This window comes from Excalfactoria chinensis, chromosome 14 (genome assembly GCF_039878825.1).
Source record: "Excalfactoria chinensis isolate bCotChi1 chromosome 14, bCotChi1.hap2, whole genome shotgun sequence".
NCBI lineage: Eukaryota > Metazoa > Chordata > Aves > Galliformes > Phasianidae > Excalfactoria > Excalfactoria chinensis.
The window spans coordinates 1192509-1210596 of record NC_092838.1 but is presented as its reverse complement, the minus strand read 5'-3'; the positions used below and the strand labels follow the sequence as shown (position 1 = coordinate 1210596).

Sequence of the window (18088 nt, the reverse complement as noted above, 5' to 3'; positions counted from 1 at the left end):
CTCTCATGCTGTGTCGTGCCATTCTGTGCCATGCCATGTTGGTCCATGCTGTGCCATTGCACGCAGCATGCCACGCTGTGCCAAGCTGTGCTATGCTATATGATTTCATGCCGTGCTGTACCACACTATTTCTTTATGCCCTGCCCTGCTGTGCCACGCATGCTACTCCATGCCACGCCGTGCGGTACCACTGAACAGCGAGTATTTAGCAAGGGGGAGCCGGCAGAGGGGCGATCACATGTTCGCCCGCATGGGATTAGATGTGGCCGGTGGCGGCTGGGAGCCGAGCCCAGCGCCTGGCCGCGGGCGCTGCGAGCCCATGGCCCCCGGCAGCTGGGCACAACAGCTGTAGGGCCCCGGATGATGTCCTACCTGCAGCCCCCTGGCCGGGACACGGAACGCTTCGATGGGCTTTCCCTTATTTACTGGTAAGCGGGATGGGATGCTGCCGCGTCGGGAACAGGGCTGCGCTAGGAGACTCGCGTCGCGTCTTAGGGAGCGGCGCTAAACCCACGGAGGGATGTGATGCGCTCGTTGACCTCGCAGCTTTTGAGTGTTTAATTCTATCGATTTTGACAGCGGGAACCCCTCTCCAGAGGGTGCCAGGGGAACGCTGCAGCCACAGGGAAGGTCTGGAGCCCCAGCACGCAGGGGCACACACTGTGTGAGGACAGTGCGTGGGGAGGGCAGAGAGGGGATTGATTTACTTTGCAGACGGCAGCTGGGGAGCATCCATACCGCTTGCAGGGACTGCTAGTGCTTCTGCTCCTGTTGCAGCCCCAGTCTTGGGATTTTCAATCTGGATGCTTCCTCTCCATGAAAGGCTTGATAGGAGAGTGTCCATCCCATGCAGATCTATGGGGCTCCGCAGGCACGGGCAGGGCTGCACCACCCATGGCAGCGACTGCCCTGAGCCATGGGGTGACCTGGGGGCATCTGCAGCGCCTCCATCCCGAAATACAGACCCAGGGTTCCTTGCAGGCTGTGGCTGCAGGACGAGCCCGGCGCGGGGCTCGGTGCAGATGTCTATGTAGGGCAGCTGGGAGCCGGCAGGAGCGCGGCTGCAGCCAGAGCCAGGGTTCAGAGCACTCAGCTTTAGCCGATTAACTGGGGGTCAGTGGGCCGGATCTGCACCGGCGGAGACTCGGCAGGCTCTTGGGGCCACCCCGAGCTCCAGTGCTGGCCAAACCCCAGCATCCCAACTGGGGACGAGGACCCTGCAGGCATCTGGGACCATGGATGTTTGTGGGACACAGCTGGAGTAGTCACTGAGGTGAGGGGTACGGGGTGCTGAGGTGGGTGCATGGAGTGGCAGCACCCCATGGGGGGCATGGAGAGGGCAGAAGCTCAGGGGGATAGCTGCATCTCACCACAGAGCTGCACTGTCCCTCCCTTTTGCTTCTGGAAGCAGGAAAGGCAATGGTGTGGGACAGGCTTGTTGACCTTGTGGGTTGCATCCTGCTGCCAGCTCAGTGCCACCCATGGGTGCTGTGGTGGCTGATGGTCAGGGAAATCACGGTGGCACTGCACCCCAATCCCACAGCATCCCCATGTCCCCGAGCACTCTGTGAGTCTGTGTGCTCCCCAGCTCTGCTTCCCATGCTGTGGGGTGATACTGCTCTAAAGCTATTTTCTATGTGACAAATCTGTTCTTGCATTAGGGTGTTGGGTCCAAACTTTCCCCAACTTTGTGCCCCATAGCCAAGGGAAGCCCCTAGCTGTGCCAGGGTAGGACCCCATGTGCAATGGGCATCAAATGCATGGGGTCTGTTTGGGGCTGCCTGGTTCCGCTGCGAGCAGATGGTGGGGAGATAACACGTCCCCAGCATGCCGATAAATGTGGCCTCTGATTAAAAGATTAATTTTACAGAGTTTGCCACAGGGATTTGATAAATGTGGTGTGGCAGTGGGACATCACCCTGCACGGCGGTGGCCCAGGTGCTCTGCACTGCGCACCCTGAGCTGATCCTACGGGCTTTGCCACATGGATCTGGTCCTCCTGAGCTTTGCCAGAGGACTTGGTGATGGATCCTTAGCACATGGGGATGCTCACAGTTCGAGGATGGGGCCAAGCTCTTGCCAAGCTGCTTTTTGAGGAGCTGCATATCCGCTGTGCTCTGCACAGGGTGAGACATCCTGTGCAACTGCGTTCCTTCTCCAAAGCCTCCATTTCCCCATCTCTCTGCACCCTTCTTGTTTCTCTCTTTCCCTGAGGACACACTGGGGGCCACCTGGGCTGGTTTCCTGCCACCACTCTGGTGACCCCCCCCACAATTAATTCCCTGCTCTGCAGCACTGCGGGGGCGGTGGCGATGCTCCCTCCCGCTGCCCACTCAGCCACCAGCATCCTTCCCTGCTAATAAGTTTATAACCCATCCAATCCTATGACCGAGGGGATTTAGAGAGGCAGGGAGGCTCATAATCCTGTTAACCCTTTGTGGGACCAATCCCACTGCTGAGGAGTGGCTGCAGAGGTCTGTGCAGCTCCCACTCACAGCCAGAGCTGTCGGTGTTTCTCCAGCGGTGACTTTGGCACTGTGCTGTTCCCTCTTCTGTTCAGACTTGTCTGTAACACCCCTGATTTGAGTTCACCTGAAACAGCTCCAGGGGCAGTGTTTATGAACATGGTGTGGGTGATGCTGTGGACACTTTGCCATTGCTTCTCAGCTTTACAGCAGCTGATTATCTCATTTTTGTTTGATTTATTATCTACGCTTCATTGCTGATCTTCTAAACAATGTTTTCTCATCAGACACAAACTCCTTTTCAGCCTACGCTGATGTTTTGTCATGAAACAAACGTGGGATCTTCATTAAGCACGAGTCCAGCATCACCTCTGGGGATCTCCCAAGCATCCCTTGCTCCCACGGTGGGGATGTGGGGGCACAGAAGGGACCGCAGTGCCATGTCCCACTGAGGCCACCCCTCCCACCTCAGACCTTCTTACAGCTGCCTTCTGCAGCCTCAGTGTCACTGCTGTTGAAGGACGGCTTTCTGCCTCTCCTTTAATTCCCACCCACACAAACCCTCCCAGACCCTATTCCTCCTCTAAGCCTTGATACGAGGCTCCTGGTGGGAGCGGTGATACTGCCAACTCCTTGACCTGTCCCCAGGTCTGGCACCTTTGTGCCTCTCCTTGCCTGGCAGTAGGAGGAGGTGGCCGTGTTTGTGGGTGCCACCACCCTAATCCCACTCCCTCCTGCACCTCTTATTACCTCTCACCTCCTCCAGAAGCTCATCCAACAAGCAGGGCAGGAAGGAGGAAGCAGGAAGAAACGTGGAAGAGGCCAAAGTGCGCTGTGATGCTTTCCCAGAAGGTCCTCTCCAAAATACAGAGGAGAAGTAGAGAAAGCCACAGCAGGAGATTACACCCCCACACAATTAATTCTCCATTACATAGAAAGGAAATTCTCAGCAGTGCTGTTGCATTGCCTTTCCATCTCACAGAATCATCCCACTGTGCCCACTGACCATGTCTCTTGATGCCACATCCCCACGGGGCACTGATGTCCCTGAGTACCTTCAGGGACAGTGACTCCCCCCCTGCCTGTGCATCAGGACCAATGTCCCAATGTCCCACTGCTCTTCCCGAGAAGAACTTTTTCCTAATACTCAACCTGAATCTCCTCTGGTGCTGCACTGATTTATTAAGAGAAATCTCCAGCTTGTGAGTCAAAAGGTTAATTCTGTGTATTAATCCATGAGAAGTCCCAGAGGACTTCCTAAAACTGTATAAAACAATGTAGGTTGAATATAGTGGTCAGTTGGAAGTGCTCTCTTGCTGTGACTGTCATGTAACCTCGGGAGCGTAGCAGGTCTCAGGATGGCACTGCACAGACCCTCATGCTCCGGCTGCTTTGCTCCTGGTGCCACTGACTAAATCTTTCATGCAGTGTGTAATGGAAATGTGAAGTCATGGCCTGAAGAAGTGATTGAGCACCAGGTGGGAAGGCAGGGCAGGGCCAGCCCAGGGGAGCTCAGGTGTAAGCAATGCAGCCAAATGACCAGAAGGTGTGAAGCCAGGTTCCATCCCTTCCCAGACCTCATTTAAGGACTGGCAGTGGAGGTGAGGGTGTTTTATTTGGGCACCCCTGCCTACCAGATGGCCTTGTAAGCCTTCTGAAGGTAAGCAGCTTCTTTCCCTTATTTCTGAGCCTATTGCTGTGGTATCTGAGTGGATCCTCACTTGCTGCAGCCTGGTACCTTGCTGTTCTGCTGTCTTGACATGCTTTTCGTTGTGTGACCCTGTGTAAGTTAGGTGCTGAGTGCCTTGCATTGGCATATCACTAGGTGCATCTATGTTTGGTGTCTAGTTGGCATACTTTCTCTAAGTTTACAGTGGAAGGAAGACCCCATTAATGGAGCTTGATTATCCCAGGGTGCAGGAGATGCACTGTGACACCGATCCTGGTGCCTGTTGTTCCTGCAGGATGTGTTTCCATGTCCCGCTGTCTAGAGATGTGTGTGGCTGGGGGTGCATGGCAGGAGGGGCTGTTGGAGGTCAGAATACCCTACTGACCTCATGATGGGCAGTGTGACAGTTGAACTCACTTCACATTAAATAGGAAATGCTGTGGGCTGGAAAAGATACTAAAAGAAAATCAAACAACAACAACAAAAAAAACCTCTCCAAAACTAAACCCTTGAGTGCTACAATCTGTTACTGCTTCCAAAGCTTTGCTACAGACTTAAAGTCTTTAGGGATGCTGAGGATGCTTGTCCTGCACTGATCACTGCCCTTCATCCCTGTAGGGCATGTGCCTAAGGATGAATATTGGGGTGCTCCCAAATAATTATTCCACTCTTTTAATGGGTTGGGTGTGTGTGTGATGGGATGTTCTGGAGCATCTCTATGTTTGTCCGCTCAGAAAGGCGCTCACAATGGGCAGCGTTGGCTCTGTTTGGCTTGCGTAAGCTTTAATCTAAAGTTGGAGATGTTTTTAGCTGATCTGTGTTAATGTTGGGTGGAATTAACATGCATATGGGGGCACCACGTGACCCCCGCCCTCCCCATTTTGCCTCGCTTTAACGGATTCCTGCCAAATCAGAGAGGCTGGGCTGGGTTGCCGCCACCAGCAAGATGCCCGCCGTCTCCGTGCTCTACAAAGGAGCCATCATCATCAGCAGGTGACACAGCAGAGAGGTTGGGGAGGGGATGTGGGGGGTTCTGGGGATCCCCTGAAGTGGGTCTTGGGCTCCTTGAGTTGGGGGCGACATCTGATGGCATCAGCAGGCACCTGCTCTACTGACACCTCTACCATTGCATTGTGTTTCAGCTCTGCTTGAGCCGTTTCTTTTTGTTCCCAATGGTATTTTCTCAAATATTTGATCAAAATACCCTGGCAAACAGGGATGGTTGTCCTCAGCTGGGGTTGGGGTTGGGTTGGCCTCCTGGTCACCCTCTAAATACCATCTCTGGCAGTGTGCAATGGGGCCAGCTGGTTGTCTGGGCTATTGAATGCATGGAATGTTTCAAGGACATCAAGGATGGAGGTGGTTTGTAATGAGGATATTTTTAAAGGTGTTTTGGGGGGTTGATCTGAAGTCCTGGAGGCTCCTTCCCCTCTTTCTGGGTTCAGAGCTGTGTGTTGTGTCCCCCTGTCCTTCCTTAGCTGCACTCGGTAAGAATTTGGGACCTAATCTTGATTCAGAAGCTTGTTTTTGTCTTGCAAATGAAATTCTGGGAAAAAGGAGCATTTTGGGAGAGCATCCCCACAGCTGATAACCCAGTGCCTGGCTGTGGGCTGCTCACACCAAAGTCCACCATTGCCATGGTGCAGCCTTGCAGAGCAGCAGCAGCGTTCTAAAGCCAGGCTTCATTAAACCAAATTTATAAGTAATATAAAAGAGAGAAGGAAGCGTAGAGAGGGTGGAATGTGACTTGGCATGGGGAACGTGAAGATTTCAGTTGCTCTCTTCCCTGCTTTGGCTTGTGTTGAGAAAGTCCCACCTTCAACCTGGCAAAGCGAATCCCTGCAGGAGGGGTGGAGGTGTGGGAAAACAGCCCCTGTTCTGCTGTGTGTGTGTATGTTACAAAACCCCAGCAGTAGGTTTCGCCTGGTTTTCCTCATTATGGACTGTGTCTATTTGTGAAACTGGTGTGTTCTCGGAGCACTGGTCTGGCCCTGATCTCATTTCCCGGAGCTGGACAGCTGTCCGACCCTGTTAATCTGGGGTAATGAATCGCAGACAGGTCCATCAGCTTTGCTGGGTGGGGAGGATGATGTCCGGCACTGCACATATTCTCTCATTTAGCTGCATAAACCCCTGGGGGTGGCAGGGGGGCTGCATTTTGCCAGCATAGGCTTAATATATCAATGTGACTCTCGGCTGGTGCCCCTTGGTCATTCCATAGGAATCCCTTGCTGTGGTGGCAGGGCTGCTGTGGGTTTGTTGGATGCATGAGTGGCAATTTATAGCAGCCCATGAAAGAATGATGCCTCTCCTCTCTCTCTCCCAGGACTCTCATGGGACCATATGGGATGGATCGAACTGTGCATTGCTTTGAATTCTACGACTGTGCCAATGGGCTGGGTGAGTCTTGAGACCTCGAGATCTGAATCTGGGGAAGCCCCAGCATCCCTCGTGTCACAACATTAGTGTTATGGTCTGTTCCCTGTCTGAAAGGTTAGATGGGGTCCTGGGCAGCCTGATCTGGTGGATAGCAAATGTGCCCATGCAGGGAGGTTGAAGCTCAGTGCTTTCAAGGTCCTGTGTAATCTAAGCCATCTATGACCCTATGAAATCTGGTATTGGTTCTTGTGTCTGTATGTGCTGAGCATTTGACATCACCTTTCACAGCTGAGGCATTGAAATAAGGCCAAAATTCTGATTCTCTATTGGTGAGCAGCTGCAGTGCTGATGGCTGTGTGGGAGCCCTGGGGTAGGGTCTGACTAGGACTGAGGTGGGAAGGTTTTTCACACCTTTCTGCAGATCTTGATGATTTCTCTACAGTAAAACAAGCATAAAAAATTACAAGCACTTTCCATACCCATGCCAGTGCCCTGACCCCAGGAAGTCCTGGAGATGGGGCTATCTGAGAGCAGGCTGGATCCTGTTGGAAACTCCAGCCAAGAGGTATGAGTGTGAACACAATGAGTCAGCCATCCTTTGTAGGCACCAAACATCAAAGCAGAGGGAAAAGGGAAAGGAGATGGCCATACCCATCCAAATGTGAGAAATCGCCTTAGGCTCATGGAAGGCAGCTGCAAAGGATCCAGTACAGCACTTCCTTCCACCCCTGTGCTCCCAGCAGCAATCATCCTGCAGAGTCTCTGGGGTCCCTAAGTGACCAGCTGGGCACCCATCCCAAGAGCCAACCTCCTCAGGCTTCCTGAGACCACCTGTTAATTAGAGGTTGTTTCCAGCTCCTGGCCAATGAGGCTTTCCTGGCTCTTCTCTCTTGGTCCTCCACTCATGAGGGCCATGGGAACTCAGAACTTTCTTTGCTTGCTGGCTATTTTAATATCAGAAGATACATTTGGTTGATGAGTTTGGTAGATTTGGTTGAGTTGATGGGATTTAAAGGAGGAGATCCTGGAAAAGCAGTCTTGTGCTGTGCTGCTAGTATGTGTAACCGTGGGGGTCCTCCAGTGCCGTCACCTCCTTCCTTCATGCTTCTTCCCTGTGGATCCAGGTGTTTTTGCAGCCTGGTTTCTGACAGGCAGCAACAGCCTGCTTGGTGATGGACAAATGGGTCAGCATTTGGCCTGAGTCTGTGGGAACCCACCTGTGAACCTGGGCAGGAGTTCAAAGGGGTTACCTGGCTGCACCAGAACCAAGGTTTGGTATTAAACAGTCGTCATCAAAGGGAAGTGATGCTTAAGGAGCATTTCTTAGAAATGCTGAGATCCCATTAACTTGACCTTCATCTTCTTAGGACAGGGAAGGGAGCAATTCACCTGCAATCTGTCCCTTCCTCCAGACAGGAGTTGGCTGGGGCTGCAAGATCAACAGAGGGATTACGGGAAATGTAATTGAACATTGCTAGCTTAAGCACAAAGCAGGCAGCCTCAGCCTGTGCTGATGGCTAAGGCTGCAGCACAGTGCTGCTGGGGCTGGTGTCCCCCTAGAAAGTCAATTTCAGCGGTGAGGTGGCAGAAGAGGGTTTGGGTTCCCAGGCTTGGAGCAGACCCCGCGCTGTTGGGATGTCCAGGGATGAAGGCTGTTGGGCCAAACAACCGGATTAGCCAGCGCACCCCTGACCCGTGGAGCAGAGCTGCCTGGTGAGCCAGGAGCAGGTGAGATTATAGGGCTGAGAAGTTGAGAACTGCAACACTGGCATTAGCGGGAGCAGGATTAGATGCAGCTGGGAAGCTCAAGGGTCTCAGAAAAATACATAGGATTGCTAGGAAGCTGGAGAAATCTTTGTTTTGGTTTGTGTAAACTGCTTTCCCACCTGGAATTTCCCCATAAGTCTTTTTTTTTTTTTTCCCTACAGAAGAGAAATGAGTGGGGTCACCAAAATCGGCTCCTGGACCTTTGCCAGAATAGGAAGATTAAAGACAGATCCAAAATAGGCTAGATTATCTGGCCCCAAGTATGACTTAATAAGCATTATACCAGGACTTTGATGCTGTGATAATTAAAGAGCCGTTATTTACCTAAACTGGGTCTCAGATAGAAACTCAATTGAAATAGGTGTTTATAAAACATGAGGGCTCTCAGAGATGTTAGAAGCTGCAGAAATCCCAAACAAAGCCCTGAGGGGCAGCGGGTGGTGGGGGCTGAGCATCATGCTTGCTTTGGACTGGGACCCCCATATGGGACAGGTTGTGTTTATCACTGCCAGCTTCACGATATCCCATTGCTCAGCACCAACCTCAGGTCTGGGCACTGACTCCTTGGTGCAGCACTCTCTTGCTTAGGGAGAGAAAAAAGGGGGGTTTTTTTGGGTGTTTTTTTTCCCCCCTTGTTAAAGTTTGAGAGTGGCTCGGGGTAATGCTGTGAGTAATCACTGATTTTAATAACAAGATCGGATTTTCCCCTGACATTGTTGGGGATAAAGGAGGATTTGTAGATAGTTCGGCTATATTAAGCCATTATTACAATTGAGTTGCAGACACAAAAGAGAAATGAGTCATTATTCAGTTGATACATGGGAGGCAGTAGTGAATGGGCATCATGGTGCTGCTGGATGCTCTCCCAGCTGCACCGTTTCTGAGGTGTGCATCTGTACCTCATTTCCCTGATGCATGTTGCCATCCCCACTTGTCCCACTGGCAATATGGGCTGCTCTCCCTCCCCGTCCCCTACTTGAACTTCCACTGTTCCTGTGCTCCTGGCACAGCATCCCCCATACTGGGACCTCCTGAGCACACCAGGTGTGTCCCTGCTCCCCAGGGCTCTTTGCTACCCATTGTCACACCTGTGGGTCAGCATTTCCACCAGTGGGCATGGTACAGCCAGCTGCTATGGGATGCACTTTGCATAACACCACTCCAGCAGGGCTGGGGTTTGTGGAATCACTGAATCATTTGATTTGGAAGGGATCCTTGAAAGTCATCTGGTCCCACCCCTCTGCAATGAACAGGGACACCTACAGCTCCATCAGTTCTCAGAGCCCATCCAGCCTGGGCTTGGATGTGTGCAGGGATGGGGCACCATCTCTGTGCCAGTGCCTCACCTCCTGTATCATTGCCTGGGAGAAGGGAGCAGTGATTGCATGTGTATGTGGCTGAAATGAAAAATTAAGGTAAACTATGTTTTATTGCAATTTTAACGTGAGGAAACTACAGACATGAAGTCTTTCCCCAGGGATAGCTGGAAATTGCTGGACCCCTAGGGCTTAGGATACAGTAGGCACAGAGCAGTGGGTAGACACTGTGCTGCTGTCCCCAGAGGTCCTGAGCTGGGGCCATCACTAGGGCATGTCCCTGCTGCTGAGCCACTGTCCTCAGTCTGCCCTCCTGGCCACAGCAGCAAAATGCCCGACCGGCGGGTCCTGGGGCAGATTTGTTAATTAAAGCCAGGCTTTTTAATCCTTCTGTCTGCAGCCTGTATCTTCCAAGTGGGATTTAATGACAGTGGGTAAATAAGACTCTTGTGTCTCTTCCAGCTAGCTTACGTATGCCGGCGGGGATGTGGCCATGCAGTGCCAGCCTGTGGTGAAGGCACCCGTGGGGCATGGGGAGCTGCACAGCCCCAAAGGCCACCACTGTACTTTACCACAGCAGCACCCAATGAGTCTCAGAGGCATACACAAGGGCAGAATCATTGCCTTTTCCCAGCACAAACCACTTTAACTTCAAACGTTGGGTTTTCAGTAGTTGGAAGGCAGTCGCTCCTTGCTTGAGTGCCCCTCAAAGTGGAAAAGGTGCTCCCAGGTGCTCTTGGCCTCTGTTCTGTGTTAGTGACCTCATCCTGCTGCTGGTGTAGCATAGAAGGTACACAGGATTTATCACAGATATGGCTTGCAACAAGTCATAGATCCAAGAGGGAGCTGGTTCATGCCTTTGTGCCATGGTGCTTCTCCTCCCCCAGGAATTAAGGTGATCGGTGGCATCAAGGAGCTCACTGGAGAAGAATATGGAGTTTATGTCAAGAGGATCCTGCCCGGGGGTGTTGCTTATGCTGACGGTAAGTGAAATATGGAAGAGGGTGGTTGGAAAAGCCAGAGGATGGTATATTCTATATGCTGTTTTGTTGGGTGTTTTGGGTGTTTCCTTCTGGATTCTCCAGTAGCAGAGTTGGGTTTAGTGATGATAATCACTGCAATGAAGGAGAGCAGCCTTGCCATTGGGCTCTGCAGCTTTTATAGGATTGCTTTGTGTCTTTAAGCCAAGCTCTATCCCCACCACATGAAGCGACTCCACTTCTCTGCATGCAGCGATCGCTGGAGATTGCGTGCAGCGACAGGATGACTTTTTCAGATCAGTGAGTATTAGGCAAAGGGTCTACGGAGTTCAACTTTTAGAACTTAATCCAAGAAGATTTCTTTTTTTCCACCAATGTAACAACATCATTTTTCCATCCAAAGCAGAAAAATCAAGAACAGGTGGAGGTGCCACTCGTGGGCTTTTTTCCTTGACCTTAAATTGAATTGAGCAAAAGATTTTTTTGTCATTTTTGCCTACAGCATGGGAGGCCTCTGATGTTGGCAGAGTTGTTCAGGGACGTGGTAGAAACTTCATCTAGGGATACCTTGAAAAACAAGTTGGATGAGCATCTTGGAGCGACCCATGCATATTTCATTCTGTCTCTGAGCAAAGGCAGGAACAGCCCAACCTCTCCAAGTCCCTTCCAGCTGTATTTTCTACAGTTTTTATCCATTAGTTTTCTCTTCTAGGGCGCCTGCAGCCAGGAGACCAGATCCTGGAGGTCAATGGAGATTCTCTAATTGGGGTTACCAGCGAGAGGTATTGTATCCAGACAGAAATCTTGCATTCCTCTTGGTTTTGTGTGATTCTGTGAAGTGGTTTAGGCTGCAGGTTGCGTGGAGGACACCAGGGCATTGCTTTGTCTGTGCTCTGTTGCAAACAAAGGGATTCTGCACCCTGCACTCTTCCCAATGGCCAACTTGGGAATCATCAAAAGAGAAGTTTGTGTGTGAATACAGACTGGTTTGATGTGAGCTTTGACATACGGCTGGGTGAGCACAGTGCAGCCCCACTCTGACCTGGCACATTGTGGTTCTTGTCCCACAGGGCTGTGGATATCCTGAGGACAGCATCAGCCACCAGCCACATGCGCCTTCTGATAGCCCGCGATGATGATGCCAGGTGAGGGGCAGCATCTTACACTGGGAGGGGTGACAATGGCATTTGTTGGCACCTGGAGAGCATTTGCAGGACTGAGCTTTAAGCCCATGGTAAAGATAGAGGTGGCCAAGAGTCTTTGTCTGAAGGCAGGATGGGCATGGGAAGGCTCCTCCAGCACTGCTGTGTGGTGTTGAGTTGCCTATAGCTTATGGCATCCTGCACAGAGCTCTGGGTGAAGATGTGCAAGGACAGTAGGAACTTCCCTTTCCTTTTCAGTTAGCTGCATTGAGTCTTCCTTCACATTGCCTTTCCCGGTGGATTCCTCCCTCCCAAGGGAGGATGAGTTGTTTCTCTTTAGAACCTCTCCCTTTCAGGTTTTGTTTCCTTTAGAGGTAATCTGAGGCACTGAAATGAGAAAGAGTTCATTTTGGTCTTGGCTGGATGATTATGATGGTGTCACAAGGGCAGGATTGTGGAAAGCCGGGTATGGGATGAGAAGCTCACATCTGCGGGGGGGATCTGGTGCAGCGTGCTGAAGCATCATCTCCTTTTGGCACATGTGGGATGTTGAGGTGCACCAGGAACCACAGACGTGAGCTGGGGGAAGGCCAGGTGCTGTCATGAGCTTTGTGCTGCAGGTTGCCATGTTGCTTGCTCAATGCACCCATGTCCCATTAGTGTCAGGGACCGTGGTTTCATTTCTTATCCATTAACAGCCACAGAGCATCACCCCCTTAGCTCAGCAGTGAGAGTGCTGTAATGACAGGGCTGAGATGCATTATATTCTGGAGGAAGGAGTATTTGGTATTAATGACAGACTACTTCTTTTATGGTGCTTTATAAGTGGAAATTGCATCCTAAATTATGACACAAAGCCTGAGTCCCTCAGTAGGTGCTGCAGAAGCTCTGGGTGAGGCCATCAGGTTGATATAAACAGGGATACTCAATTCTTCATTGACTTCTGTCTGCTCTGAGCTGCTCAGGCCCCTCGACCTCACCTCTTAATATTGTAAACTACAGCAGATGGTTCTTTAAAGCATCCCCACTCGTGGCTCTGGCTGCAGCTCCTGTGATGCAGTGCAGAGCCTGGCTGGGGGCAGGCAGACCTCCAGCACTGTGCTCAGCCTCCGTCTGCTCATCTATTAAATCTGCAGAAGGTTACCCAGAGGGACAGGGGGGAAAGTAAGCAGTTTATTTATGGTGGGTTGCTTTTCTTTTTTGGTAAAGATTTGCGGAGATTTCACTTACGTAATAATCTCACAGATGAAGCATCTCCAGGATGAAGGGCTGTAGAACAAGGAGGGAGGATTTTTCCTCCTTCCTACCTACTCTTTCTTTCCTTACATCTGCCTTCATTTTTACAATGCCGTGTCAGCTTTCCGGGACATGGGCCGAGCACCACCCTGCAGCTTTTCTTTGCACACCCGCAGCGTACGAGGCACGGCGGGGGAGGGAAGGCGATGGCTCTGGGTTTGGAAGAAGATTTGCCCTGCCTGCCAATTTTCCCCATGACTCAGCTGAGTAGCATTTTGCTGTGGTTGCCCTTGGGTGAATTTGACTTAGAAACGCTATTATTTGTCCCTGAAGTTAATTATAAGCCCCAATTACCTGTGCTGGTAATGGATCTCAGTCCTGGCATGTATGAGATGCGTGCTTTCGGCCTGGAAAATCAGGCATCCTGCAGAGAGCTGCAGTAATGAATGCTAGGGCTCAGAGCAGAGCATTCTGATTTAGAGCTGGGCGCTCTGGAGGACAGTTGGATCTCATTTCATCTGTGTTCCTCTTTGGCTAATGAGGATAATTTTATTGCATACATGTAATCATTGTTTATTCATCCTCAGCTCCAAAGTTACAATAGCTCCTTGTTTCCGTGGGCTGTGCTGATACCATCCCGGTCTTTCAGGTTTATTACTGTGAGAAAGCCTTCCTGTGCTGCTGCACCTCCTAGCACAGCGTAGCTGCTGTTTGATCACACATCTGAGCACGATGCATGCGGTCATCTTGTCAAAAAACGGGCTGATGTGTTAATCATGCCTTTCCATACGCAGTGATTGCAACACACATAGAGCAAATGCGTGGTGATCCCCTTAGCCTGCAAGCTCCAGCTGTGGGTGAGGGCCAGCTCCTGTGGCTGCTCTCATAGAATGGTTTGAGTTGAAGGGACCTTTAGAAGCCATCTTGTCCCACTGCATGTGATCAGCAGGGAAGCTCATAGCTCAATCAGGTGCTTGGAGCACATCCAGCCTGAAAATCTTCACTCCAGCAAGCCTGACATCCCAGGCTCTTTAGCTGCTCTTAAGGGAGGAGCACATTCTTTCACGCCAAAGCCACGATGCATGTGTGCCCACTGCTGCTTTCCAGGCACCTGTGTGGATCCATGGATACAGAACATTGCCCACCTCAGAGCTGGAAATGCCCCAGCTGCTGTTTGATGGGTGTGAGAAAACAGCCTTGCTGGCTGCTTGCATCATGGTTGCAGTGCTTTGGGTTCAGGGTTCCACTGCCCTGCAGGCTTTATTTATTGAGACGCTATTAATGAGAGTTGTGTCCCAGGCTCTTCTCTCCCCAGCCTTGGTGCAGGGCTCAGGCTTCCAGACGCGGTGCTCTCACGTCACCTTTGATGTTGGACTCACCCTTTGTTCTCCCAAGAACAAAAGAGCAGGACGAAAAGGTATTATGAGATAAAACAGCAATATTCTGCTGGAAGATTGACCCCCTGCTGCTTAATCTGCTGCAAAGTCAGCTGCAGATGCCTGCTGCTGCATCGCCATCATCAGCTCCACACTGCAGGGCTGAGCTCTGTGCAGGGCAGACTGCAGGGATGGGGCCAACCTGTGCCAGTGCCTCTCTGCCCATATTGGAAAGAACTTCTTTCTTAGATTCAATCTAAATCTCTCCTTCTTTAGTTTGAAACCATTTTCTCTTTTCCTCTTCCTGCAGACCCTGCTGAAGAGTCTGTCTCATTGCTTACAGCCCTTTTAGACACTGAAGGGCTGCTCTTGGGTCTCCCTGGAGCTCTCTCTTCTCCAGGTTCTCTTCTTCAAATATGACACTGAGTAAAAGGCAGCGCATTGCTTGCTGCTGGGATAGCCTTCAAATTAATCACCTTTAGGCCTTCCTGGAATTGCTGCTTGTAGTATTGACCAACAAAGCAGGAGCCAGGAGGGCAGCGTGTGACGCGGGTTGTCACCTGTCCCTCCAGCAAGCAGCTGGGCTGGACATCTCACTTTGTAGATGAACAAAACTCAAATAACATGAAAGAATGCCCCAGCCTTGCCTGCCCTCGCTTATAACAAAGGGTTTGACAGCACGGGCTGTTGATTGGGCTTGCATTGTTCAGCAGAGCTAAAGAACACAGGAGCTGCTGGACCAGTTGCATTTGCATTGACTAAGAAATTTGTAGCCATTGTTTTAAGTTCATAACCTGTCCCATGCTTTGCTGAACTATTATCTGGGGAAAATGTAACAATGGATGACCACAGAAACACCCAGCCCAAAACAAAAAGCCAGCTGCTGATGGCTAGGTAATCACTGGAAATAGCATGTTAGCTTCTAGCAGGTTAGCCCTGCCATTACAGTAGGTCACAGAGGGATGACTCCATCCATCTCCGTGTGAGTTACCAGTAAATGGGGATCCGAATGCTCTATGAAAATACAGGGGTTTTATTGGAGAAGTGGAGAATTTCTGCTAAGGTAAGATCCATTCATGGCTTATCGCAAGGAAAGCACAGGATGGGAAGTCAATATTCTGGGGCTGTAGGATCTATCCAAAATGTCTTTCAACTTATTCAGTTTTGGACGTGCTTCAGTGTTTAGTACTAGAAACTACCAGCTGGAGTAGCTTCATGAAAGTGAGCTCTCCTGGCAGGTCTGTACCCCAAGAGCTGAAAAGCTGCCCTGACAAAATGGTCAACACCTTTGGGTTTTGGTTAACCACATAACTGCTTGTCTTCCTCCTCGCTGAAACATGGGGAGAAGATGTGGTTTGCCATCAGCGTGGTACCCATCACCTCCCCAAGCCCCAGTGAGTGCCTGTAGGATCTATCTTAGCTGTCCTTCAACTTATGCAGTGCTCAGTGTTTTATTTCTATGGGACTCCTACTTGAAATAGCTTTATGGGAGGCAAGGTTCTGGAACAAGCCGGTTGCCTTCTTTTAAGGTCATAAGTTTGGTTGACAGAGACAACAGTGCCAATGCAAAATATTTGGATTCACTGAGACGTTCCACTAAGCGTTCGGTGATACTTGGATTTAAAATTAGCATTGAAAGGAATGATTAAGGCATACATCTGATGGCAATACGAGATAAGGCAGGCATTGTGCTTTGAAGTCAGTTAGAGAGCTGGTTGTTAATGGGAAGGCTTAAATTACTGAGAACACTTCCAGCAGGATCCTGAGGAGCTGATGATTCACTCATCGTTTTATATTGTTGACTCTAACCTGGCCAATAACACACAACATCTACCATGGCAGAGCGTGCCGATGACACAATGTCTGTCGGTGTGCAAGAGCAGGCTGCTTGGTGAGGAAACTGCTGCTGCAGTGGCTTTCCTGCAGGTTGTGTCCTGGGCAGGACTGGCTGTCAGCTGTGAGAGCTGGCTGCTCATTGCTTGGCTTTTCATGTGGCTGCGCCGTCAGCCGGCTGCCTTCCCATGGGGATTCCCTCCTGCCTTCAAAGCGGACACCTAACGCTGCCTTTGCCACAGAAGCACCAATTTCAGGGTCTCTCCTCTGGCTGTAATGACACCTGGAAGGAATGAGTCAGCCCTGGGACTTCTCTCACTGAATGAAGGTTGGCTTGGCTAGGAAGCATTGAGCTATGAAGGGAGGGGATGGCACAGGAGCAGAGCAATGGCAGCTGCCTTGCCCAATGAGCAGACGCAGCATGGATGGGTGCGTGAGGCTGGTGCCTGACCCCAGCATCCCCTTATCTGCACCCCCTCGTCTGAACGGATGTGAGAGGCTCACAGCAGCTCAAAGAAGGATTACAGAAATGATGCAAGAGCTGGTAAACGTGGCTAATGGTGGGTCTTAATGGCTTAAGATCTCCACATGTTCTGCTTGCTGAAAGGAAGGTCGCGAAGCAACACCTCTCATACATGAGCAGTCGTGGCTCAGCAAGGACCTCTGGGTGTTTTCAAACTCAGCCTGGCAGCAAATCATTAATGAAGGCAAACTCTTGAGATTGCAGGTTTTAGGTGTGAGAAAACTCTTCCTGCCCTCCAATGCTGGAGGGAGCCAGCCCTATGGGCTTGGTAAGAAGTCACAGGGTGAGGGCACCGCTACCACACAGTGGGGTGGGAAATGGTTCTGAGCAGCAGCTGCTGACCCATCCCATGTTTTCCTTTCCAGGAGAGAGTTCTCAGAGCTGCTGGAGAAGTTTGGCTCCCAGAGCAACACCGGCTCCGCACGGAGCTCACCAGTCCTGCATGGTGGCAGTGAGTACCAGTGCCAGCAGCTCCATGGCTGCCTTGCAACCCTCTGCCAAGAGAGTTTTCTTTGTCTCAGTGCTATTTTGAGTGTGTTTTGCTCTGATTTGGTTTGGGTGAAGGCTTGAAGGAGGTGATGTCTGAGGGCAGACAGGGCACAGCTGGTTTTGCCTGTGCAGATGAAGCTGCAAGACAACACCTGCATTCTAAATTTTGGGAGAATTGAGCAGGGGCCAAAACAGCTTTCCAGACACCTGGACTCAGCTGAAGTGCTGGTCTGGAAATCCCAGCAATACCCATCATTTGCAAAGGGGAAGAAATGCTTAAAGAGGGATAAGGTTAAACTAAGCTAAGTTCCAAGTCACCTATGTATGGGGATAGAAGATGTCTCTCTGGGTTGGCATCCCACTCGAAGGCTGGCAGCCCTTTCTCTGTAGCAGACAGTGGGGTGACAGCCCCATGTTGGACTTGCACTGAGGATGCTGAATGCTGACTCTCCACAAACAATGTCTTTCCTATGTGGTTTCTCCCAGGAGCTTGGAAACCAGTATCAGCTGCTGGCAGTAGAGCAAAGCAGGAAGGTGGTACTGGAGATTTTCTGTTCCCTGAACTGATTGTGACCTTGCTGTTTAGGTCGGTACCTGGAAAGCACATCCTCAGGCTCCTCCTCACGCTCCCAGAGCCCACTGCTGCTGAGCCCAGCCAGCTCCCACAGCCCCTTCATTGGCAACCCGGCGCATGCATCCCACACACAGTAAGTACAGACAGGCCCTGGTGTGCCACAAGGTAGTGACCCACTCACCACTGTGATCTGCTCTCACAAGTCAGCAGTGCGAAATGCCTGTGGTGCTTTTCATAGAATCATAGACTAGAATTTAGGTTGGAAAAGACTTCTAAGGTCATTGAGTCCAACCATTGGCCTCACACCAGGTTTCGGTTTTGGTGAGCAGCTGGTAGTAA

At 51.0% G+C, this 18088-nt stretch overlaps 1 protein-coding gene across 1 annotated transcript in view; it reads left to right on the top strand.

Moving 5' to 3' along the window:
- Positions 1-258: 258 nt before the first annotated feature.
- The window catches only part of LOC140258720 (syntaxin-binding protein 4-like), a 32734-nt gene continuing 14904 nt past the window's right edge, over positions 259-18088 (top strand). The window contains exons 1-7 of the mRNA XM_072349309.1: positions 259-428; positions 6461-6534; positions 10484-10579; positions 11289-11358; positions 11647-11721; positions 17052-17137; positions 17762-17882. Coding sequence (XP_072205410.1) covers positions 361-428; positions 6461-6534; positions 10484-10579; positions 11289-11358; positions 11647-11721; positions 17052-17137; positions 17762-17882 — 590 coding nt within the window. The 5' untranslated portion in view covers positions 259-360. The remainder of the gene's footprint in view (positions 429-6460; positions 6535-10483; positions 10580-11288; positions 11359-11646; positions 11722-17051; positions 17138-17761; positions 17883-18088) is intronic.